Source organism: Aquarana catesbeiana, linkage group LG01 (assembly GCF_042186555.1).
Source record: "Aquarana catesbeiana isolate 2022-GZ linkage group LG01, ASM4218655v1, whole genome shotgun sequence".
NCBI classification, from domain to species: domain Eukaryota; kingdom Metazoa; phylum Chordata; class Amphibia; order Anura; family Ranidae; genus Aquarana; species Aquarana catesbeiana.
Window position 1 is genome coordinate 539,639,804 of NC_133324.1, and position 26,681 is coordinate 539,666,484.

At 41.5% G+C, this 26,681-nt stretch overlaps 1 protein-coding gene across 4 annotated transcripts in view; it reads left to right on the plus strand.

The window, feature by feature from the left end:
* Positions 1–26,681, plus strand: part of MPND (MPN domain containing) — a 465,474-nt gene that overhangs the window by 238,868 nt on the left and 199,925 nt on the right. For all 4 annotated transcript variants that reach the window (XM_073594914.1, XM_073594905.1, XM_073594923.1 and 1 more), the window contains one exon: positions 1,560–1,632. In XM_073594914.1, coding sequence (XP_073451015.1) covers positions 1,560–1,632 — 73 coding nt within the window. The remainder of the gene's footprint in view (positions 1–1,559; positions 1,633–26,681) is intronic.

A 26,681-nucleotide genomic window follows, 5' to 3' on the forward strand; every position in this document is an offset into this window, starting at 1 on the left:
GGGTTAAAACCGCACCGCTAGCGGCCGAATACAGCTGCAAGAACGACGGTACAGCAGCACTAAAAATAGCGCTGTTGTACCGCCGACGCCCCCACCGCCCCAGTGTGAAAGGGGCCTAACTTTAATTACATATGCTACTTGATGTACAATCTACATTTTGATTTCTAATAAAATTATTTGCATAATTCTTTAATTATTATCTGATATGTATATACTTTCTATTAAGGCTCCGTTCACATCTTGGCGTCCCAATCGCGGGCGGAATTGCTGCGATTCGCAATAGCGGCAAATCGCGAGACACCCATGCGATCTCCGTCACTTCCAATGGCTTGAAGTACTTGAAGTGATTGTACTTCTTTTGGGTGACAGGCGTCCTGCGATTCTGTTTGTGTGATTTTACCGCATGTAGTCAGGCGACAATTGCAGCAATATGGCTCCACAATCGGGGTGCCATTGGAAGTGACGGGGCTCACATGGGTGTTCCGCAATTTTCCACTATTTCGAATTGCGGGCAGAATCACATCGATTCCGCCCACGATTCAAAACGTCAAGATGTGAACGGAGCCTTATGCTGGCCATACACTATACGAAAAATCGTCCGAAATTCAATCATTTAGACCGTTCGTTCGTTTTTCGGCCAGTTAATGGGCACAAAATGGATAATCGTTTCAACGTTTTTGAGTCGAAAAAACAAAGGACAAGTTTGGAAATTTTCTGCTGAACGAACAATAATTAGAAAGGTTAATGTTTTTCCCATCCGAAATGTCTGCACTAGGTATATGTAAAAAAACAAACATCAAATTTATTTATTTATGTCCACTGAACGATTTATTGGTCATTACATGATGGCACCATCGTTTGCGCTCATGGCCGAACGTTTGTTTTTCGCAAATGGGTTTGGCCGATTTTTCGTATAGTGTATGGCCAGCATTATAGTCAAATAAAGCAATATTTGTAGTACTTGAATGAAGTTTTCAAGAAATGTGGTTCAGGGCTCACCATGTGGGTGTTTATGTATTTTAAAATATATTTATATTTTAGCTATTATTATTATTATTATTATTATTAGCACTGGATTTGTTAATTTTGTTAATTATAGTAGTGTAAGATCCCTGATGGGGTGAGTGCATGGAAAAGGGGTATAATTCTTGAACTTTGCTTTGTTAACAATTATAGACATAAATGTGCATGATTAGTGCTTGTGCTGTATTTTAATCTGGACATTAAAGGGGTTGATTTACTTAAGGCAAATATGCTGTTCATTTTGCAAGGGAATTGTTTTTGCTCCAGATTAGATTGGATAATGAAAGTCAATAGAGCTTCACCTCATTCCCAAGCTCTGGGCAAATTGCAAAGTGAGTTGCTTTTACTAAATCAACCCTAAAGAGTTCAGTAATTTTCTAATTTAAATTCTTGAAATAAACTTACATTTCTAATATTTATTTCCCTTTTTTTCTGTCACCCCACCCCCTTTGCTTTATCCATCATTCATGTGGCATTTGTATATTTTATTACTTTCATACTATGCATTTTCATTACTTTAAAATATTTCATGGCAGTTCGACGATGCAACCAGTTTGATATTCGAACACCTGTGAGATTTTCCACATTAGGAAGTCGAGACTCAGCAAGGTAAAATATTATTTATACTAGCTTTGACATCTATTCATTATTTTGCTATGTAAAACAAATGCAGCTTGCTACAGAGATTGATGAAACACAGTAAAGGAGACAGGTACTGATAAAATATGAAGTTTGCCATTGCTGAACGCTAATGGGGCGTACACACGGTCGGACTTTTCGGCTACAAAAGTCAGACGGACGCCGACGGACCAAATCCGGTGGACAATCCGATCGTGTTTGGGCTTCCCCGGACTTTCAGCAGACTTTTCCAGTCACAAATCTGACGGACTTTAGATTTGGAACATGCTTCAAATCTTTACATCGTAACTCCGCTGGACCCAAAAATCCGCTTGTCTGTATGCTAATCCGACGGACAAAAACCCACGCTAGGGCAGCTAATGGCTACTGGCTATCAACTTTCTTATTTTAGTCCGGTGTACGTCATCACGTACAAATCCGTCGGACTTTTGTGTGATCGTATGTAGGCAAGTCCGTTTGTTAGAAAGTCCGCCACAAGTCCACCGCAAGTCTGCCAAAAGTCCGTCGAAAGTTTGTCGGACGGGCTGTCGGACTTTTGTAGCCGAAAAGTCCGACCGTGTGTACGCCCCATTAGAGTTGCCACCTCATCCCTTTAAAACTGAACACATATTAATTACACAGGTTCTGAGGCAGATTAAGGTGGTAATTAAACTCACTTATCCGCATCAAATTAGCCTCAGAACCTGTGTAATTAATATGTGTTCGGGTTTAACGGGATGAGGTGGCAACTCTATGAACGCTCCTTCTGGAAATATTTGTACCCATCATAATTTCATTGTGTAACAGAGCCTCAAATTTTTATTGAGTTCATTAAGCCCTCGTTCACTTTGGAGGCGGGTTTGAAATTGCGCGAGTTCAGCTTTCATTGCGAGTTCGGGGGTGATTTGAAAGATATCTGTGCGGGGTCATGCACAGACAGATGTCTATTGAAATCGCCCCCGAAGTCGCCAAAAGTAGTGCAGGAACTATTTTTGGGAATCGTTGCGGCGTCGCACAGATTCGGACAGCGACATTGCCGGCAATAGGCTGCGATTTGGCATGCAATTTGACATGTCAAATCGCATGTCAAATCGGCCCGATGTGAAAGGGGGCTAAAGGGTATATCACTTTTGTAATGAAAAAATTGGTTAAAATAATAATAATATTGCATCTACAATTGCCACACAAGCCATATTGTAATTTAACTCTTTCACTGCCCGAGACCCGTTTTTACATTTTCTTAATGCACATGTTTAAAAAATCATTTTAGGCCTGAAGATTGCATAAAACCTCCAAAATATTATATATCTTCTGAAAGCAGACACCCTAGAGAATAAAATAGTGGTAGTTCCAATTTTTTATGTTACACAATATTACCGCAAAGGTCTAGGAAATGCAAAGATTCAGTAAAAAAAATACACTAAAGTTCATTTTAGGGCACACAATTCCAATAAATTACCAATTTTTTGGGGTGGAAAATATAAAAGATGAGGTTGCACTGAGTAAATACATATCCAACATATCAAACCTTAAATTTCCCTGCGCCCATGAAATGACGACAAACTTCAGTACCCTAAATTTTCTATAGGCGACGCTTTAAAAGCCCCCTATAGGTCATCAATTTAGTGTTACAGAGGAGGTCTGGTCCTCAAAACATTGCTCTCACTCTGGCATGTGTGGCGATTTGTAACATGTGTATCACAATCAACGTTTTCATGCGTAGGTGCCACCGATGCATGCATTTACATTCAAACATGTGTGTGGGGGTAAGCCTCAATATATGCTTGGATGTAAGTTACATTTTTTTACAGTTTACTTTTTTTCATCACATAGGGGACAAAAATTCCCTTATGTGATGATTTTTTTAGTGACAGGTTCTCTTCAATGAAACATCTGGGGTCCAAAAGTCCCTGAATGTCTCCCCTGTGCTCCACTGAATGTAATGCAGTGCAGATCGCATAGCATTACGTTCTTTTCTGGCCATACTGGCCGGGAAAGCTGAAAGGGGACGTGGAAGTGATGTGAAATACGTTGTTTTCGTGTCAGCAACAAGAAGGGGAGCGTCGTGCGTCTGCTCAGTGCTTCCCCCCCCTACCCGGCGGCACCTGCTGTGCCAGTCCCGGGCCCACATATGGGCAAGCAGAGCCCAGGATACCTTGCAGGGGATTACATGTAAGGGGTATAGGCTTACGTTACAGGGGGTGTGAAAGCAATTCAGAGGCGACGGACTGCTTTCATCTGACAGGCGTCAGTCTGCTTGTCAGATATACACAAACTTGGTGTGTGCAAAACCCCCTGCTGTCAGGTTTATACAAAGTACAGACCTGGCTTTAAAAGGGTTAATATTATTCTAAATTACCTTTTACTTTTTAAACTGCAGTGCTGTAATCTTCTGTAAAATGCAATGCAATATGGTAGCCTGGAGGCATTCTGTACACAGATGGCATACATAACTCTCCCCAGAAATGTGATTTCCTGCTTGTGTGATTGGCTCACTGATTTTCCCAGAAGTTTACACAAAATTTTAATCATCTTCTACAACAAAAATTAAATTTTTTGGTAAGTTCCAAAGGGATGCTGACACGGCACCTTTTCTCATTAAAACACTGCGAGAACAGCTGATTATTCATTCAAAAGCCACTCCCATTCAGACTTAGTATCCAAAGACACAAAGTGGAACAAATAGCTATTTCTTCAGAGCAGAAACAGGTAGGGATCAGAAAGAAATATTGTTAAAATCCTTGCAATGTACATTGATCACCCAGAGGCAAACTTTTCCTAACGAAAGTGGAGTTACACCTTAACCACTTTCTGCCCAGCAATGTACCTGTACGTCGCTGGACTTCAGGTGGTCAAGCTGGGATGATGCCTGCAGCTGCAGGCATCACCCGGTATCAGTTTTTAGAGCCGGTGGTCGGCTCTCTTGTATTAGCTATTGGAGCGGCTCCCCAATGCGCTTCGGTCCCACATGCATGCAAACTGTGATCGTCCCACACATGTGAGGTATCACCGTGAATGTCAGATCATGGGCAATAATTCTAGCTAGACATCCTCTGTAAATCTAAAGTGGTAACCTGTAAAGGCTTTAAAAACCTCACATATGGATAGTAAATCTATTTACTTGACATAACTTCATCTTTTATATTTTACAAAAAAATTGGTTTATGTATTGTTTTTTGCATTAGAACTCAAGTGTATTTCTTCCCAAAAAATTGCGTTTGAAAAACCGTTGCGCAAATACCGTGTGACATTAAAAAATTGCAAAGCCCGCCAATTTATACTCTAGGGCCTCTGCTTTAAAAACATATGTAATGTTTGGGGGTTCTACTGATTGTTACATGTGAACAAAAGGTGCTAGAAAAGGCCCAGACTGAAAGTAGTTAAGGGACACAACCTCTATTTTTATATTGACTTTACCGAGGGCCATAGGACATTGATAAAACAATCAGAACCATTGGTGCCATGTGCAGATGTAGATCACTAGGTGCAAAAAAGAGGATGGCTCCATCTGGTCACCTAACCCCACAACTGCCAGAGACAATAACAAGCAGTACACAGAAATAGTTTTATTGCAAGTACAAAAGTTCTACTTTCTCTATCGTTCGTTGACACACAGCTGTTAATCAATAGATCAGTCAAAACCAGTGGGATATCCACCAGCAGTACCCAAAAAGGGGTGGCCAAAACACAAACAGAAAAAAACAAGGCAGCCCTCTCCCCAAAACAGAGTGATTAAAGGAAAAGTCCAGCCAAAGCTCGTTTGGCTGGGCTTCTCCTATGGATCACAGGAGTGCAATTCGTTTTGCACTCCTGTGACCCATTTTCAGCAGAGAGCGGACTGAAGTATGCTCTCTGCTGACATCACAGATATCAGTCCAGGCACCGTGTCATCCAGACTTTGGGAGTCTGGATCCGCCAGTTGCCTGGACTGATACCCGTCCCAACCTCTCAGCGAGATGCTGAGAGCCTGAGATGGCCCGCTCCGCCCCAGCTCAGTGCTCCAATGAGTGAGGAGGAAGAAGAGCAGAGAGCTGTGACTGACAGTCTGCTGCTCTCTGCTCACGGAGCAGCAATCAGCGGTGTTTGATCGCTCGGTTTTCAGTGCAGAGGCGCCAGGGGACAGATGCAGCATTGGACCGATGCTGAATCCACCTAGGTAAGTATGAATCTAAAAAAAAATAAGAAAACCATAATTCTCATTTAACTTTGTTGTCTGCCAAACCTAGTAGGTAAACTAGCACCTGCCAAAACAGCTGGCTTTACTCTGCCCTAGTTAAATGAGCAGTGCCTGGGAGTGCCTTCATGTTTGAGGGCATAAGCTTAAGATGTGGTCTTTTGTATAAATCTAGAATTCGTAGTGAAAAAAGCAGGGAGTCTCAGACAGCAGAGAAATTGTCTTTCTAAAAGACAAAGTTGGATGTAAGTAAACTTCTAGGGTGTGTAACACAATAATCTTTGAATTGATAATTAGACTCTAGGCCTTAAAGCCAGGGTGTCCTTATGAAGAATGAGGTAGGAAAAAAAGAAAAACTACCATTTGTGACATCATCATCAGGGCAATTTCTTTAATATGTTCAAAAGGTAATTTTTGTAAGACTGTAAGAACCAAGTTGCAGGCCCACAAAGCAGAAAAGGGACTGATGGCATGAGCATACCTCTGTATGAAGGTATGAAAAAGGGATAGAATTCTATTATAAAAAAGGGAAATAAAAGTGACTTAAAAATGAATTTAAAAGTAACTGGAGTTTGAAATTACCGCCAACATTACAGTGTAATGTCTACATTATACTGTATAAAAACTGACGAAACATGTCAAGGTATACTTACCATATACAAAAAATAAAACAGTTTTTCATTAAACTAAATTTAAAGGGATTTTTCACTGCTGAAGCAAAGTAGATCATGCTTTACTGAGTGTTTTTGCCTTCCTTGGGATCAACTGTGGGGTTTGGATTGTGTATATGGAGGGTATTTTTTTTTTGGCTGAACAAGCAGGACTTGCATCATTTTCAACGTTTTCATCGTTTTCATCGTTTTTTTTGACTAACTATGGAACCAGGGAAATATAAACTTAATTCATCTGATCAATCTTGAATAAAAAATCTCCCTAAAGTGCTACAATTGAGGATTTTATTGTCAAAAGCGGTATATGTAAAAAGTTAAAATAAAGCCCAAGTTTACCTACAAAACATTTACAAAATTATTATTTATTCTTTTCCGTTTTTCTGTGATTGCATACCGGGCAGAAATTGACGTAAGCGTGGCAGTCTGCCTTGAGGGTAGGCCATCAAAAGGTTCACAAAAGCAGATCGGTGGTTTTGGTCACCCCGAAATGCCCTGTTAACTTGTTGTTATGGCAGAGTTTAAGCATAGGAACTCTGTTGACAGGGCACAAACACAGCATGGTCATGGAAGAAAAGCCCGTCCTTTTCTTGCAGATGTTCTCCTGAGGGCAGTTGGTTTAGAGAGGAGGCCAGTTTAATCCTGGACAGGATGTCATCCGTAAGTAGGAAGAAATTATAGGCAGGGAGTATTGCGTCGATCGTTGGCGAGTTATCTGATGTGGGATACATGCGGGATAGAGCATCAGGTTTACAATTCTTGGATCCCGGACGGTACATGATATGCATTTGAAATCGGGTGAAGAAGAGAGCCCATCTGGCTTGTCTAGGTCTGAGGCGTTTAGCTGTACGGAGGTATTCCAAATTCCTACAATCAGTGTAGACAAGTATAGGGTGCAAGGCTCCTTCCAATGGATATCGCCATTCTTCCAGGGCCAGTTTAAAAGCAAGGAGCTCCCGGTCCCCTACATCATAGTTCCTTTCGGCTGGGGACAACTTCCTGGAAAAGAAGGCAACAGGATGCAACATGGCTGTGGTTTCATGGCGCTGAGAAAGGACTGCCCCAACCGCAATCTCTGAAGCACCGACCTCCAACACGTAAGGCTGGGCTGGGTCGTGATGACAAAGGACCAGGGCAGAGGTGAATTGCTTCTTGAGTTTGTCGAAAGCCGTTTGTGCTGAGGGGGACCACAGAAAATGGCTGTTTTGCTTGGTGAGTTGTGTGATAGGTAAAATTATAGATGAGAAGCCTTTGATGAATTTTCTATAAAAATTGGCGAATCCCACGAACCTCTGGACGCTCTTACGGTCCGAGGATACTGGCCATTCAAGAACTGCAGTTACCGTCTGGGGGTCCATGGAGATGCCAGAGGTCAAAATAATGAGGCCAAGGAATTGTATGGTACCTTTCTCCTTGTCAAAAGAATTTTATTGAGTATACAATGTTATAAAGATACATAAAGTAAGTTTACAAGGATCTATAAAGTAAGCTCATTGTTTTACAGTAGGGTTTATATAGGTAAATATCATGAAATTTCAAATATTAAACATTGGGTTCACGTAAACCTAAATTAAAGATATATATCATTTCCTTAGTTACTTTTGTAGGTATTTAAATGATTTATACCTACTATACATATTGTTTACAGGTAGAGTGTATATAGGTCAAATAAATTCTGATAATGAGCTTTAATCGTAAGGTGGAGAAAAGGAAAGAGAAAGAAGAAAAAGGGTTGAAAGGTAGAGGTATGGTCCACAAGGTTGTCCCGCTCGTCAGTTTATTATTCTTTTTAGTTCTCTTTGAAGCCTTAGAATGGGTGTCTCTGTAAGTCATTTAATCTGTTACCATGGCAACAGGACAGAGTCATTGAAGTTTGACAAGAACTGTTGTTTTATCCAAGGATGCCAAAGTTTTTCAAATTTTGGAATTTGATTTTGATCGATGGCTACCATCTTAGCATGGGACATTGTATTATTCATTCTGTGAATTGTTTCTGCTAGTACCAATGTAGGAGATTTCCATGCCTTGGCCACTGTTTGTTTTGCAGCCGTTATTAGTTGGATCATAAGTTTGAATTGAGAGAGTGTTAACCATTCTGGTTTTAGATTAAGTAAAGTTAAATATGGATCTGGTTGTATTATTTTTTTAAATATTTTAGATGCAATCACGAAGACTTCCTTCCAGAAGGTTTGGATTACTGGGCACGTCCACCATATGTGTAAATATGTGCCTATTTCTGGGCATCCTCGAAAACAAAGAGCTGAGGTATTACGTGAATATTTTGCCACTCTAGCGGGTACAAGGTACCAGCGAGTTAGGACTTTATAATTTGTCTCCAGTGCTAAGATGTTGGGTGAAGATGACTTAGATGTGAGCCATATGTTAGACCAGTCCGTGTCTTCTAAAGTTCGTCCCAGGTCCTCCTCCCACCTCTGAACGTAAGAGGGTCTATTAAGATTTGCTACTCCATATAATTGATTATAAAGTGATGAAATTGTACCTTTAGCAAATGGATCTTTTGTACAGATTGATTCAAAAATGGATAATTGGGATAATGGTGTATCCCCCTTTAGGAATGGTGTATAGAAATTTTTGATTTGGAGATATCTGAATATCTCAGAGTTTGGTAGATCATATTTTTCTCTAAGCGATGGGAATGAAAGGAATGATTTAGATGCTATGAAGTCATTTAGTGTCTGAATGCCTGATGTTTTCCAAGCTTTAAAAGAATTTGGGTAGATCCATGCCGGATAAAAGGCCGGATTTCTGATAAAAGAAAGGAGAGGATTGTGTGGAGATTGTAACTGATATTTGGTTTTTAGTTTATCCCAGAGAGATAAGAAGTGTTTAGTTATGGGATTATGAATTTTAAAGCGGTCTTTAGGATCAAGCCATAATAAATTTGATATTAATAGAGGGTCATTTTCTGAAGCCTCTATAAATACCCATAATGGGATTTCCTGTTTTGCATGGTATTTGGACAGACTGGCCAAATGTGCTGCTCTGTAGTAGTTAGTAAAATTAGGGTATCCCAGGCCTCCTTTATTTTTGGGAAGATGTAGTGTGTGTATAGGTATACGTGGTTTAGAAGAGCCCCATATAAACGAAGTTGCTCTTTTTTGTACTATTCTCAAAAAATAGGAAGGAATTGGAATAGGGAGGACTCTGAATAGATAAAGCAATTTGGGTAGAATAGTCATTTTGATTGCATTAATCTTCCCTATCCAGGATAAAGGAAGTTGCGACCATTGTTTTATTAGATTTGTGATCTGTCTTAATACAGGAGGATAATTGGTTGAGAATAAGTCAGAATGAGATGCTGTTAAATGAATTCCAAGATATGGGATTGATTTTTCTGCCCATGTGAATGGGAGTGCAGCCCTAGCCGGGATCAATTCCATGTTTGTGAGTGAAATATTAAGCACTAGGCATTTCTTAGGATTAATCATAAGGCCGGATAGGGCTGCAAATCCATCAAGAGCTGGTATTAAGTTAGGACCAGAGACCTGTGGTGATGATAGAAAAAGTAATATATCGTCTGCAAATATACATAATTTGTGTGTAATACCTCCTACTTCAATGCCAGTTATAGTTTGGTTTGTTCTGATGTATTGGGCCATGGGTTCGAGTATAAGGGCAAATAATAAGGGAGATAATGGGCAACCCTGTCGGGTACCTCTTTCGATATTAAAGGTTTCAGATTTGTATCCAGCATATTTTATATAGGCTTTGGGTTTATTATATAATGCTTTGATCCATGTTAAAAAATGGGGTCCAAAACCCCATTTTTGTAATGAATATTGCATATATTGCCAGGATACTGTGTCAAATGCCCTCTTAATATCGAGAGATAGAAAACATAAAGGGATTTTCCGTTTTTTAGCAATATGTGCCAATAACACTGCCCTGCGTATACTATCGCCTGCCTGTCTATTTGGCATGAAGCCTACTTGATCTCTATGTATTAATTTTCCTATAATGCTATTGAGGCGTTTTGCTATTATTTTTGCTAATAATTTAATATCGAGGTTTAACAGAGAGATAGGCCGGTAATTCACACAGGAAGTATCATCAGAAAGGGGTTTTGGGATCATACAAACAATTGCCATTAGTGTTTCTTGCCGAAAAGAATGTCCATCTAGAAGTTTGTTAAAAGTTTCAGTGAGAATGGGAGAGAGTATTTCTGAGAATGTTTTATAGTATAAAGCCGAGTAGCCGTCTGGGCCTGGTCTTTTGTTAAGTTTTAGGTCTTTTATGGCGTTAGCAACTTCATCTATAGTTATAGGCTCATCCAAACTGCTTTTTTGATTCTGAGATAACTCAGGTAAGGTTATTTTTGAGAAGAAGGATTCAGCTTCTGTAGGATTAAATTCATTGTTTGTCTTGTATAAAGTTGCGAGATGTGAGTGAAATTTATGGACTATTTTAACTGGATTACAAGTGTAAACATTTTTTGATAATTTCAAACGTATTGGTTTGAAAGATTTGTTAGTTGAATTTAATGCCCGAGCCAAATATGTACCTGGTTTGTTTGTATTCATGTAGAAATTGTGTTTGGAGCGTTTGAGGGATTTATCAACTGACTCAGTGAGAAATAGATCGTATTCCAATCTAGATTTTTCCAGATGAGATTTTGTACTCTGAGATGGATTATCTTGAAATGATATGTAGGCTGCATTAAAATTGAGTTCTAGTTTTTTTGCTAGATTTTTGCATTCCCGTTTAAATAGTGCCATTTGTCTTTGTATTGTACCACGCAAGACAGGCTTATGAGCTTCCCACAGTGTTATTGGGGAGATGTCTGTTGTATTATTAATTGATATGTATTCCTTTAAAGCTTGTTCAATGGCCATCTGATGTAGTGGGTGTTTGAGCATTATGTCCGGTAAGTACCACGTTGGGTCATGCGCTTTTGGTATGGCTGAGGCTATAGTAGTGTATACTGCATTATGGTCAGACCACGGAATCGGAATTATATCTGATGCAATAATTTCTGGTATCATTCCTATTGTTAGAAAAATATGATCTATTCTGGTGAAGGTTTGATGAGGGTGCGAGAAATAAGTGAATTTCTTTTTCATTGGGTTACTTTCTCTCCATGAATCTACCAGATTGTATTTGGAAAGAAGTTGAGAAAAAGGTAATCTAGAGGTTATTTTGGATGGTGTAAAAGGTGATTTATCTAGAAATGGGAGGAGGACCTGGTTCGAATCCCCACACATTATCACTGTTCCTATTTTGTGTGTATTAATCACTTGTAATATATGTGAGAGGAATGGTGTAGGTTGTTTGTTAGGAGTGTAGTAGGAAATCACCGTGATTGCTGTATCCATTATATAACCCATGAGTATCAGGTATCTACCTTCTGGGTCTTTAATTTCTGATGATAAGGTGAATGGTGTGGATCGGTGAAATGCAATTAAAGTTCCCCTTTGCTTGGTACAGGCAGAAGCCGTGTAAATTTGTTGATAAAAAGGAGAAATATATTTTGGAGTAGAATCTTTGGTGAAGTGTGTTTCTTGGAGGCATACTATGTGAGCCTTCTTGTTATGGAAAGTACGGAAGGCTTTGGTCCTTTTTTGAGGGACATTTATTCCCTGAACATTCAGGGAAAGTATATTCAGTGGTGCCATGGCAATAGATCAAATAGTTTTGACTTACTTTTTGTTATGCAGAGCTGACTGCGCAGATCAACCTGTGTGGACTGAAGAGATGAAAAGATAGAAAAGAAACCAGTGAATTCTGGAGTAAAGAGTAAACAAAAAACATATGAGATTAGATGATACATTGTATAAATTATTTTTTGCAAGTAATCACAATTTACCCGTGAAAGAGAATAAATATCTCTCTCAGGGGAATAAGTGCCTTCGTCACACTCCCACATAATATGGTTGGGAGAATGAGGAGGGCTAATGGGGGTACACGGATCTTCCGCTTACAGGAGAGAAGTGCTATGTCAAAAGACATCAAAATGATGTTTCATTAATTGGAGTGCAGAATATAGTTTTTGTTGAAATTATTTATTCCAGGGTGGTTGTATATGGTTAGTCTTGCCCTAGGCTAAATAATTCAGTTAGAAAGGCACTGTTAATAACTTTGGTATTGATGAAGATAGTTTGAATTATTTTGGGATTTTAACCCTTTTAGAGTAAACAATTACATATTTTATTCATATGTAACTGTTTAGATATGTTAACTCATAAAATTGAGGTTGTATTGCTTCAGATTAGAATAAACAAAAACATAATTCTAGGAACTAGTTAGGTAATAATATATTTGTTTTAAGAAAAGAAAGAAAAAGCTTCCATTACTTCTGGATTATTGAACATATTTGTCCTAAAAAGTAATAAATCTATTGTTATTACCTGATAATATATAACTGAACAAGAATTTCCTTATTTCACTTATATATTCTAAGGCTATATGAATCAGAAGTAATAAGAAATATAACTGGAATGTAACATGATCCCACACAGTGTGTGACTATCAGAATGCAGTTACATTCAGTTATAAATATAGGTTTTTTTATAGAGAACCATCTCTTAGTATAATAAATGAAGAGATATCAGGAATTAGGATGTCAGTCCATTGAATCTTCTTGGTCCATGGATGATGTGGCATAACGGCTTCTTTTGTGAGAATGATGATTCCCATTTTGTTCTGAAATTTTCTGGGTGCTGCCTGAAGGTGAAGATGACGCCATTCTTCTGCGTGTGGGAGTGTTGCTGCTTGTGGGTTCTGTCAGATTTAATTTTAAAAGGGTTTGTTGTAGTTCATCTGCTGATCTGCTTCTGTAAATTGTACCTTGGTAGTTAAATCTGACTGAAAAGGGGAAGCCCCATTGATACATAATGTTGTGGCGTTGCAGTTCCATTAGTTGGGGTTTCATGGATCGTCTTTTAGTAATAGTAAGTTGGGATAGGTCAGCAAAAATTTGATAATTGTGTCCTTGAAAATTAAGTTCCTTTTTTTCTCTTGCAGCAATTAGTATTTGTTCTTTCGTTCTGTAATAATGAAATTTTGTGATTATATCACGTGGGGGTCCATCTTTCTTTTTGGCTGTGAGGGCTCTGTGTACTCTGTCCAGTTCTAAACGTTCAATAGGGATATCTGGCTTTAGTTCTTGTAATAGAGAAGTAATAGTAGATTGCAGGTCTGTCACAGTTTCAGGTATTCCCCTTATGCGCAAGTTTGAACGTCTGGCTCTATTTTCGTAATCTTCGAGCTTAGTTTGAAGTATTAAATTCTCTTTTTTTAATTGTTCCAATTCTGTTATATTTTCTTGGGTTGTAATTTCAATTTCATCCATTTTTATTTCTAAGGCTGCGGTGCGGTTTCCCAGCTCTCTTATTTCTTTGGTTAGGCTTTTTGTTATTTGGTCTGAGGTTTGTTTTAAAGCCTTATGAAGCATCTTTTCAAATTGTAATAATATTACTGGGGATACTGAGGAGGCTTGTGGAGAAGTTTGTGAGAGGATTTGTTCTGTATCTGACTCAAATGGAGAGTCTTGCTGTGACATTTTCTGTCTGTGAGAGCGCCCTGATGCTGTATCTTGTGAGGTGACTGGAGCTGCTTCAGCTGCAGTGAGTGCCTGTGAGCTCTTTGTGAGGTGATTTTTATTTCTGCCACGGTTTCCTCCCAGTACCATATTTCCTGCCCAAACTTTCACAGTTTGTTCCCTGGGGCAAAAAGGTTCAAATGGATACCTTTTGAGCCTGCAGACTCCGCTTTGTCCTTCTCTTCTCTCCTCAGCGGTGTGGAGCTCTAACAATGCATGTCTGCTCCGCTAGGCTCCGCCTCCTGCCCTCTCGTATGGTACCTTTCTCAAACTCACATCTTTCAAGCTTGGTGTAGAGTTTATGGGCCTGGAGGAGAAAAAGGACTTTTCGCATGTGGATGTGATGTGCCTCGAGGGAAGGTGAAAAAACAAGGATGTCATCTAAGTACACTATCATGAGGAGGTCAAGAATGGTCCTTGTTTTCCACAAAGAAGAGTTCCACCCCCAGCAGGAGAGGTAGAGGGCTGGATGAACCCTTTCCTAAGATTGTCATCAATTTTCGGAGGACTTCTAATTCAGGCTCAGAGAGTGGGAAGATCCTCCCAAATGGTATTGCAGAACCAGGAAGAAGCTCAATGGGGCAATCATACGGCCAGTGAGGCTGTAGGGATTCAGCCCCCTTCTTGTCGAAGACATCCAGGAAGTCTCTGTAAACCTGGGGGAGAAGAGTGCTGTCATCTGTGGAAAGGGGTTGAACCGTCAAACAGGCTCGTTGTGGGAAACAGTTGTGTAAGCAATAGGGTAAGCCGAAAGACACAACTTCACTGGACCAATCAATCTGTGGATGGTGCTGTCGAAGCCACGTTAACCCCAAAATAACCAGAAAAATGGGGGAAGAAATCACGTCCAGCCAAACATATTCCCGATTGTCTGCTTCGGTGGTGGCCAATATGAGGGTGATCTCATGGGTTATGGGATCCGAGTTTGGTGTGGAGCCATCTGCCAGATGAACGGTAAATGGCTGGGGCTTCTTGCATAATGGGATTCTATACTTTTTGGAGAAGTGGATGTCAATAAAGCAGCTACAAGCCCCAGAGTCAATAATGGCTGCTACTCGAATTATCCTTCACGGTATCTGCAAAGAGAGGTAGAGAGTGAGATGCGAGGATTTAACAACGTTCGGTGAAACAGATGGGGGTTCGATCCACTTACTCGGCCTAATGGGACATTCCTGAAGAAAGTGACCCGCTCCACCACAATACAGGTATAGATTGGTCAGGAGATGGCGTTGTCGCTCTTCGGGTGTAAGGGGTGCACGTACTAAGCCGAGTTGCATCGGTTCTGCGTCATGAATTGGGGTTGATGTGTGGGTCTCAGGGGTTCTCAGGTGTGGAGCCATGGGTACTCGTGGGAGCATCCATGTGGGACAGGCCATACCGGATCGTTTCCTGCGACATTCTCTGAATCTGCGATCAAGCTGGATAGCCAACTGAATTGTAGGTTCCAATGTATCAGGGAGCCCCACTTTTGCTAATTAGTCTTTGAGGGGCTCGGACAGCTCCAAGCTAAACTGATGGAGCAAGGCAGGGTCGTTCCATGCAGTGTCTGCAGCCCACTTGCGGAATTCCGTTATGTAGTCCTCAACAGGGCATTTCCCCTGTTGTAGCGAGGTCAACACTGTTTCAGCTGTGGTGGTTCCTTGTGGGTCATCATAGAGCATTGCCATGGCATCGAAGAAAGAAGACAGTGAGTGCAGTATAGGACTCTCCCTTTTCCCTTTCCAATAGCTGATGAGCCCATGCTTGAGGTTCTTCTGTAAGTAAGGCTACTATGAACCCGACCTTTGTATCCTCTGAAGAGAAGGTCCTAGGCTGTAAGGTAAAGTATAGCCGACAGGCGTTCCTGGAAGCCCGGAATTTGTGGCGAACCCCTGAAAAGCATTCCCGGCATAGGAGCCTGTGGTTCAGGAGCTGGACTAGAGATGGGCTGCTCCATAGCCATAACAGGTAGTTCCACAGGGCTCAGAAGTGAGGTATTGGCCATTGCAGTCATCCGACCTTCCAGTTGAAAGTACCCCTCTTGTATGGACGCCAGGGCCTGAGACACAGAGGCCACTTGTTGGCACAGGGCCTCAAAGACGGAAGCACTCCCCTTAGTCTCAGACATAGCTGGATTATTCTGTCACGAGGGCCACGTACCTGGTGTGAGACCGAAGTAGTGGGGAGGCCTCCCTTGCACCTCGGGTCCTTGAAGCCTCTGGAGATGGAGACAGAGACTTGGTGGACAACGAGTGGCATGGGTGCCAGGGGTGCGGAGCACCGTACAAGCCTTAGTCCGAGATCCCAGCCGAGGTCAAGTCCAGTTTGGCAACGAAGTATAAAAGGGTTAATCAGAAGAAGAATAGTCGAGATCCAAGCCGGAGTCGGTTCCAATCTGGCTGCTGAGTACAAAAGGGACAAAAGTAGAACCTGACATTAGAGGCTGGTTCACAGGAGTTATCTTCAGGACTATAGCCCTTCCATTTAATGGGTCTGACCCCCCCCTCCTACAGTCCAGAATAGCTTCTACCTCGTATTCTTCATTACCTTTGATCAATAATGGATTAGGAGTTTCAGAGCCTCGAACACAGGATGAATCTTTAGACTACTCGGTAAAGGTAATTCAAATGCCACAGAGTTGATCCTTTTCTTCAATGAAAAAGGACCCAGGTATCTTGGGCTAAGCTTCTTTGAGGGACATTTCAACCTTTAATTTGCCGTGGACAACCAGACCCTATCTCCTGGTTTCAAATTTAAATTCCCTCTTCTATTTTATGAAAAAACTTCTTATTACCTGTCTGTGTCTTCAAGATGGTCTCTCGCAAGAGCTGGTTGTTGGTATTGAGAGACTGAACTCTTGTACAGCTGGTACAGCAGATTCCGTGGGTACAACAGGCAGGAAGGAAGGGTGATATCCATAAATGGCATAAAAGGGCGACTGCTTTATGGCAGAAGGAACCAAGTTATTGTACGCAAACTCTGCCAAAGGAAGGAGGAGCACCCAATCGTCTTGCGAGAAGGACGAAAAACATCTAAAATATTGTTTGAGAGTTTGGTTTGTCCTCTTGGTCTGTCCATTTGTCTGTGGATGGTAAGCAGAAGATAGACAAAGTTCAATGCTTCACACAGGGCCTGGAACTGGACCCCACGATCTGAAATAATACTGGTTGGGATGCCGTGTAGCCTTACGACCTCCTTGATAAATGCAGAAGCAGTTTCAGAGGTAGAGGGGGTTCCTTTCAAAGGTATGAAATGTGCCATCTTTGAAAAACAGTTAACTATGACAAAGATAGTGGTGAATCCTTCAGATGGGGGAAGTTCCACAATAAAGTCCATGTAAGTCATATTCCATGGCTTTTCCAGTACTGGAAGAGATTCCAACAGGCCCCAGGCCTTGGCCAGATCAGATTTGTTTCTGAGGCAAACAGAGCAGGATTTGACATAATCTTTACAGTCCTTTAATAAATCTGGCCACTAAAAGGAACGGGAATCCAGATCTGAGGTCTTGTAGGTTCCAAAGTGACCAGGAAGAGGATGGTCGTGGCACTTTTTAAGAATGGAAACCCTAAATTGTTTGGGAATAAAGATTTGTTCCTTGTGGAAGTAGAGTTCATCTCTTCATTTAAGATGTAAATCTAGAGGAGGAGGGTGGTAAGCAACCTCCTCTTTGATTTGTGACATCACATCTGCTTGTAGAAGCAGGAAGTTCTTAGCTGGTAAACTAGTGTCAGGTTCAGAAGGTGGAACTGATTCAGGAAGCATGCGTGGGAGCGCATCAGGTTTACAATTATTGGATCAGGGATGAAAGGTTAAATGTAATACAAAACGGGAAAAGAACAGTGCCCATCTGGCTTGTTGAGGTCATCTAGCAGTTCTTAAGTACTCCAAATTGTTATGGTCTGTGAAAATAAGAATAGGATAAGCAGCTCCCTCCTGCAAATAACGCCATTCCTCTAGGGCGGCCTTAATAGCTAACAGTTCTCGATCCCCCACATCGTAATTCCTTTTTGGAAGAGTTTCCTGGAGCAAAAGGCAAAAGGATGGAGTAAACATTTAGCCCCTTGTCGTGGGGATAGTATAGCCCCAACTGCACTTTCAGAAGCGTCCACTTTGAGTACATAGGCCAAAGCAGGATTTGGATGCTTTAAACTAGGGGGAGAGGTGAACAGTCTTTAATTGTTCGAAAGCGACTTGCGCCTCTGGAGTCCACTTAAATAGAATATGCTGCTTGGTCAACTGTGTAACTGGTGCAATGATACCAGAAAAGTTCTTTATAAAACTTCCTATAAAAGTTGGCAAACCCCACAAAGCATTGTACTGCTTTCTTGTCCTCTGGAGCAGGCCATTCCAATACAGAAGCAACTTTTTGTGGGTCCATAGCAGTGCCATCTGCAGAAATGATAAGTCCCGGGAATTGAATAGTCCGTCTTTCGAATTTGCATTTCTCAGCTTTTGCGTAGAGATGGTGTTGACAAAGTCTATCAGTACCTTCTTTACATGGTTCCTGTGAAGGTCCAGTGAGCTGGGGAATACGAGGATATCATCCAAATAGACAATAATAAACAAGTCAAGATAGTCCCGAAATATGTAATTGACAAGATGTTGAAACGTAGCGGGGGTAATACAGAGACCGAACGGCATGGCTACATATTCAATAAGTGTGATCGGAATGCAGTCTTCCATTCGTCTCCTTCACAAATTCTGACTAGGTTGTATACACCTCTCAAATCGAGTTTACAGGAAAACTTGCACCCCTCGCAACCTCTGGAATAACTCAGAATTTAAAGGAAGTGAGTAGCAATTCTTAACAGTTATTTTATTAAGGTCACGATAGTCCACGCAGAGAGAGAGTATGATCTTTTTCAACAATAAAGATGCCCGCTCCTGCAGGGGACGTGGAAGGTCGAATGAATCCTTTCTCCAAGGTTTCATCAATATAGTTACGGAGGGTTTCTAATTCAAAGTTCAGAAAGAGGGTAGATTCGGCCAAAAGGTATTTCAGCCCCAGGCAGAAATTCAATGGGGCAATCATAAGTCCGATGCGGAGAAAGAGTATCCACATTCTTTTTATTGAAAACGTCTAAGTATTCATGGTACACTGCAGGGACTTGCTTTGACGTCTCTGGATCAGGCTGGATAGGGCAGGAGAGGAGTAACAGTGTGTGACTCCTGTGGAACACAATGTACCTGGCAGTAGGGAGAAGGGAAGAGGATCTCACCCGTAAGCCAATTGAGGCTGGGGTTATGTGCCCTCAGCCAAGGCATACCCAGAATGACGGGGAACATGGGTGAAGTAATGACATCTAGGTCTAGAAATTCTTGATGGCCAGTGGAGGAAAGACAGAGGATTGGAGCCGTCTCTTGTGTCACGGGGCCAGAATTAATACCGGAAACATCAACTAGATGAACAACAACAGAGTGTCAGATAAACCGAGGCGAAACTGGTAATGGAGAGCTGATTCGTTCCATTGGGTATTGGTACTCCACAGACGGAAGTCAGTCACATAATCTTCTACGGGCCTTTGACCCTGCTGCAATTTGCTGAGCATTAGTTCTGCAGTCTAACAGCGGAAAGGGTCAGTGTGTAGCTGAGACATGGCAGAGAAAAATAGTCCATAGATGCCAGAGCTGGGTCGTGTTGCTCACGAAAGTGATAAACCCAGGATTGGGGCTCATCCTGAAGTAGGGAGATAATGAATCCCACCCTAACATCTTGTGTAGAGAAAGTTTGTGGCAGGAGGGAAAAATACAGTTCACAAGAGTTACGGAAAGTCGGAAGTTTCCTGCGATCTCCAGAGAAGCGTTCGGGAATGGGCACTCAGGGTTCAGGTGGGAGAAAAGCTCCGCTGGGTGTGCTGGTCTCCATCTGAGTAGCTTCATCTGTGACAGCAGGAGGACCCGAAAGTGGCAAAACCTCTGCGCTAGCTGACAATCGATCTTCCATGCGATTTTTTTTTTTTTTTCCCTTGCAGACTTTGCATGATGTAGGATAATGCAGAGATCGATTAACAAATGTCCTTCAGTGGAGAGGCCTCCCTTTCAGACTCCATCATTGGCTGACTGATAATGTCATGTATCTGATAGGAGAGTGAGTTGATGAGGTGGGCCTCTCTTATGCATGTGCCTGTTAGCTGTTCTTTGAGACAAACTATGCACATGCACACATCTATGTGCCATACGTCTCACAGGGATTCCCTGACACACAATTTCTCATTGAAGAACAGATGCAGTTTGATGCAATTTTCACCCGGTGATTGTTGGGTGACTCTACTTTGGAATCGTTGGGGGAATTTCCAAATAAATCAATGATAAATACATCCCTTTGTCTTGGTATCCACTCTGTTTTGAACTAGTGATGATAGAATGTATTTGGGTTTGATTTGTGAGCCATTTGCTGAACTCTGGAAATTGCAAACTTCAATTTAAAACCCACTGGCTCTAAAGGCTGAAGGTTTTTTGTTTTATTGCATTCTTTGCATTAAAATAAAAAAGCTTCTGTGTGCATTAGCCCCCCTAATACTTACCTGCATCAATACAACGATATTGTTTGAGAGCCACGAAGTCCGGGGACTCTCCCTCCTCATTGGCTGAGACAGCAGCGAGCCACTAAGGAGAGAGAGGCATTGGGGCCAAGCCATGGCTCCATGTCTGAATGGACACACAGAGCAGCAGCTTAGCAAGCTGATTGCTGTGGGGACACTCGGCAGGAGGGAGGGGCCAGGAGCGCCAGCAATGGACCCGAGAAGAGGAAGATTTGGGCTGCTCTGTGCAAACCCACTGCACAGACCAGGTAAGTATAACATGTTTTTATTTTTAAACAAAAAAAAACAAGACTTTAATAAAGTTACATAGTTACATAGTAGGTGAGGTTGAAAAAAGACACAAGACTATCAAGTCCATCCTATCTGAAATATCACTTCAAATCAATCGGATCGGTGAATCTTGAAAATCATGTCTGCCCATTTTTAAGACTAATAGGCAAGGGGTTGTCAAACAAAGTGTGTGGGGAGCCTGGCACTGCCTAGGGGAACATGTACTAATGCAAAAAAAATTAAAAAGTAACATGCAACAGGTAGAGCACCCTACTTTTTGAGACTTCCAGGGTGACATTAGAAAAACATCAATACTTTCAGTTACGTGCTTGGGAGATGCCTTTAAACTGTATGTAATGTCATGATTCTCATGGAGAGCATTAGCGACACTGCATGCTGACATTATATTTTTTTTTGACATTTTATATTATTGCTCGGCTTTAATGTAACATCATGAACACCCAATCTGATTCATTAATATAACGAACTGGCCTTACTAGGTATGAATTTACCGGTGGGAGTGTGTTATGACAGCCAGCCATAACACATCTAAAACCTATAGGAAATTGTACACTTCAACAAAATAAAAGCTCAACTTCTTTGCCAGTGGCACAACAGCTTGATAGTATAGTGTGAGCTTCTTTTTATCACATTAGCACACTGCATTTTCTTAAAAGTAATGTCAATGTTAATAAAATGTCAAAAGAAGGAGGTATGACCAGGATGTGATAGTAAATGCATGGCTGAAAAGCTCAAATTACCTTACTGGTGCAAAACTGGCAGTTTGATCTCTAATTCCACTTTGTAATCTTGCACCAAGCCTACAGCCTTGTTCCACAAGTCACCCAGCAAGCAGAAACCTCCTTGCATACTGCATGGTTCTTCCCACGCCTTTTCTCTGACAGCCATCTTGAAAACTTCAGCAGCATGCAACAAGGTCTCTACCAGCATGCAAATGGCTAGCATGGAGAAAGATGACTCTTAACCCTCAGGGGCTGGCCATCTCCACCTGTAAAGAGTTGCGCACCTCCAAAATGAAATCATGCAAATAAAAATGTGACAGAAAAAATGCATAATCCATGTATAATGAAAGTTCATAAATAGTCCATGGTGGTGAAAATAAAGTGCAAATCACAACAGTTTTTTTAAGAGTGGATCCAGCATGGATAAACGTGATTACTCTGTGAATGGATCACCCAGATGTGCCACCACCAAAAAATGAACAAAATGCCTCCTTACCAGAAACACTGGACTCTAGATTATAAGAGTCAGAAACGCTTAATAAAAACCAAAAACAGGAAATCCAAATGCTGTCCCTACTTGCATTAATGGGGAATAGTGGCAAGGCTCATGGATGTTGCATCATAATAGACATGGAGAATGAAGGGAGAATGGCCCACATAGTTTAAACTGTATCAACATGAATTAAAATGCAAAGAATGCTTGAGTTTATCAAGCGTTTCTGACTCTTATAATTGAGAGTCCAGTGTTCCTGGTAAGGAGGTATTTTGTTCATTTTTCGTGGTGGCACATCTGGGTGATCCACTCACAGCGTACTCACTTTTATCCATGCTGGAAGCACTTTTAAAGAACTATTGTGATTTGCGCTTTATTTTCACCACCATGGACTATTTATGAACTCTCATTGTACGTTGATTTTGCATTTGTTGTAATTTGTACTTTATTTTCACCACTATGGACTATTAATGAACTTTCATTATACATTGATTATGTATTTTTTCTGTCACTTTTTTATTTGCATGTTTTAATATTCAGCGCAGCAACTCTATGCTTATATTCACTGTCCACAATCCATCCTATTGTGTTTTTGCCAGCAGCCTTTCTGGTCTTACCTGGGCAAAAAATTTGGTGGTTTACCTTACCTCCAAAAATGACTTGCTCTCTGCAGACATCAGGTTCATCAGACATGATCCTGACAATTTCAGGGCCCAAATGACATGAAGCCAAGAGCTGTATATCCTGAATGGAGAACACAATCCCTAATGACTCCATGGAGCTTCACATCCTGCAAAGGTAAACCAGAGCCTTGCAATAATAGGAGAGTTGTGGGCCTGCTGGACCAGGCAGCAGGTAGTTGGCTTGCTTTATATGCTAAAGCCTCATTACTACTTCTATAGGCCTCATGATCCTTTCACCAACTTTTGTGATGGAAAAGGCGCAGTTCTCACCACACCACCAGTCCCTTTCCAAAATTCTATATTGTATTTCTAATAATCCTTTTAAATTTGAGATCACAATGATCCTCCCCAATGCCCAGAAACACCCCACATTAACTTTTAAAATGTTCAGATTCTTAAAGGAGAGAAGATCTAGTTCTTAGACAATTTCTACCTGGTTGAAGTTACTTCTGTTTTCCTTCTATCACAAAAATTAAACCAGAATCACAGTCTCTGTGAACACTACTTTCTATACTAGTAGTATCTGTTCATCAAATTAAAATCTGAAGCTGTCTTTTATATTGCTCTCAGTATTTTTATTGTGCTTTAAACAGAATCGGGAATATACGTGTTAAAAACCATGGTGACGTTAAAATGTCCCGTAAAATTTTTCTATTCCCCCCACAGTCAACTGCCACCTGAATTTTCAGAAGGATTATAGTAACATGACTAAAACAAATGTAATGTAGTTCAGGCAGTAGTTGACTTGGAGGAATAGAACAGTTTTACAGGGCAATTTAATGTCACCATGGTTTTTAACATGTATATTGCCAGTTCTGTATAATGCCCAATAAAAATACAGACAGTAAAAGATGGCTTCTGATCTTTTGATTTAATGAATAGATACTGCTAGCATAGAAAGTAGTATTTGTACAGACTATGATTCTCATATTTCGTTGCCAGCATATTACCTGGTTTGTTGTATCTTTCTACCCCATGAACCATCAACCCACTTTCTGCCCAACCTGCACTCACAAGTAACCACAGGTATACACGATTGCCTTAATTTCACTATACTGCCCTTTGACCCATGTTGTATTGGCAGTAACCCTCCTGTGTTTCCATTAACTCCATGAGGCCCACTGCTAACTCACTGGAACTTACCTACAGCCCCCCTTGCTACAGCCTGGAATCCAGTGATGTCAAAGTGTGTCTAAAGAGGGGTTAACACCCTGTAGCAGGCTGTTCATTGTTTAGCTTTCTGTTTTGTTTTTTTTTGCTGTTTAGTTTTCAGGTGTGTCTAGTATGGACATTGTGTTCTGGCTTGCAGGGGTTCATGTGCTGGCAATGTTAGTGTTTCTTGTTTTGGTTTGTGTACTGCAACATCCCTTGTGTGGGCAACTGACCCTATTTTCCTTCCTTGTTATGTCAGTTTTTCTATCTTCATGTTGGGGAGTCACAAATTAAATTGATGCCCTGGAACACTAGGGTCCGAATTTCAAATTGAAATGGGCACTCAAATTTAAACACATCAGATCCTACACCCCCACATTCTTATACTACAATAAACCAAATTAACAGGAAGAAAGATTCTGTCACTTAAGAGTCCTCATTCTCTAAGGTGGTCTCAATCCTTGTGAATGAAACATTGCCTTGCACAAAAGATAACATTCACATAGACACCAATTGCAAGTGTGTTATTTTATTAGTTGCAAAGTGGTTATCTCATCCCACAGCACTGAGATGCATCCTGGAAGATATGGAGGAATTCCTGACTATCAAGACCAACTCAATCTTACCAAATGTGGTCTAGCCTAGGATGCATTTAAAGCATATGCTTAGAGACAATATACTGTATGTCATTACAAAAAGCTATTCACCTTGAAAAAACTGCACACACTCACTCCTTCCAAGAAGAGGGAAAAAACAGATTGAGTCATATGCTTCTTTACCTACCTCTAGTAACTATGCCTTTCTTTATAAGCGTAAACGGGTGATCTTGAACATGGGGACAAAAACAGTCGATTACTAGCCATGCTGACAGACCTCTTATTCCAGAACTACAGACATCAGACCAGGGATAGGTGAAGATCTACCTGGTCCACATGGGAGAGATCAAAGATCATTAGGGTGCAGCACTTTTTTTTTCAAGAAATTAACTAGCAAGCCCCCAATAGAAAGTAGCAGTGTGAAGAGTAGTATATAGGGATCAGCAAGGCAGAGGACAGGGGTGAGCAAGTCAGGGGTTAGCAGGGTATGGTCCTGTGGGGTTAGGAGGGCATGGTACAGGGGAGTCAGGAGGGCACGGTGCAGAGGGGTTCAAAAGGGTATGGTGCAGGGATGTCAGCAAGGCAGAGTACAGAGGGGTCAGGAGGGCACAATGCAGGGGAGTCAGGAGGTCATGGTGCAGTGAGTGTTAGGAGATCCGAGTACAGAGGGGTCAGGAGTGCCATGGTACTGGGGAGTCAGGAGGTTATAGTATTCGGGGGTCAGGAGGGAATGGTACTGGGGGATCAAGAGGATACAGTACAGGGGGATCAGGAGGAAATGGTACTGGGGGATCAGGAGGGCTGGGGGGTCAGAGAGCATGGTTAGGAGGGTATTATATTGGGGGGCCAGGAGGGAATGTACTGGGGATCAGGAAGGCATGGTACTGGGGGGTCAGGAGGGAATGGTACTGTGGTGTCAAGAAGGCACAGAAGTTATTTCATGATGCAGAGTTGTGCAGGGAAGCTGCCGTCTGCATGTTCTGATGCACTGATCCCTGCTGGCCCTCTTCTCTTGTCCATCCCACATGATATCACCCACAAACGTCTGGTATGGATCAGAGAGGAGGGCCGGTGGAGTGAGCGCACCACACTCAGTGGAAGAGCCTTGCCATTTTCCCACCCAACAGCCGTACATATGCAAGTGGTGGGGGCTGCCTCTGCAGCCTAGGATTGGTTGAACGTGTGCCTGCGCTGCTCTACAGATTGAGCAGAAAGCACTGGGTCGGCAAGGTCAGGATGTGTTCACGATCTACCTGCCCATGGTCAACGGGTAGATAGTGATTGACGGGTTGCCCACCCCCACATTAAACCAACTTATTATGTTACTTTGAATCTGTTACCAGCATATCAGGAGTTTGTTCAGTCTTTTCCATTCAGGGATATAGTCTCCTCAGCAGCCTTAAAGGAAATCCTGACCACAATATCTGACTTTGCTCCTTTATAATAGATACAGTCAGAAAGAACAATGTTCCTACTTATCATGAACCTAGCAACAATCTTTCACAGTAAAAGGATCCAGAAATGAGTGTATTCATGCTCCAGCTCTCCTTAAACATACAGTATCAAGTCACAGTATCGCTTGGGCAGAGAGGTTCAGCCCCCTTTCTTCATGCTACAGTAGGCCTGTCACACCTCTGCTCCTTGTAGTGTGTCCTCTCCGCTCTACAGATCTAGTCCAGGCTTGCTTCCAGCCCAGTCATCGTCAGACTCTGCACTAAGGCTCATTCACAAGGGTGGTGTGACCCTTAAGCTTGCCATACATTATACAATTTTCTTTAGATTTACCTTCAACTATGTAGTGCAAGGTAAATGGAAGGTACTTCTGCGCTACTAATAATGAATAACAGTGTGATTAAATATTTAAGGTTGCTGCTAGACACCAACTGTTAGCAGGAAAAGTGAAAAAATATAAAAAAGGTGAAGCGCTACCTCAACAACACACACATATAAACGGAAAATTGTATCAAATACTTACCGTAATTTTCCTTTCCTAATGCCAAACCATGGCAGCATACTAGTGATAGAGCTCTGCCTCTTGACCACTTCCTCAGGACCAGTGAATAGCATAAAAAAGGACTAGTTAGCCGTCCCCCCATACTTTGTAACAAGCTACATACCGAAACATACAGAGTGGGTCTGTATGCTGCCATGGTTTGGCATCAGGAAAGGGAAATTACGGTAA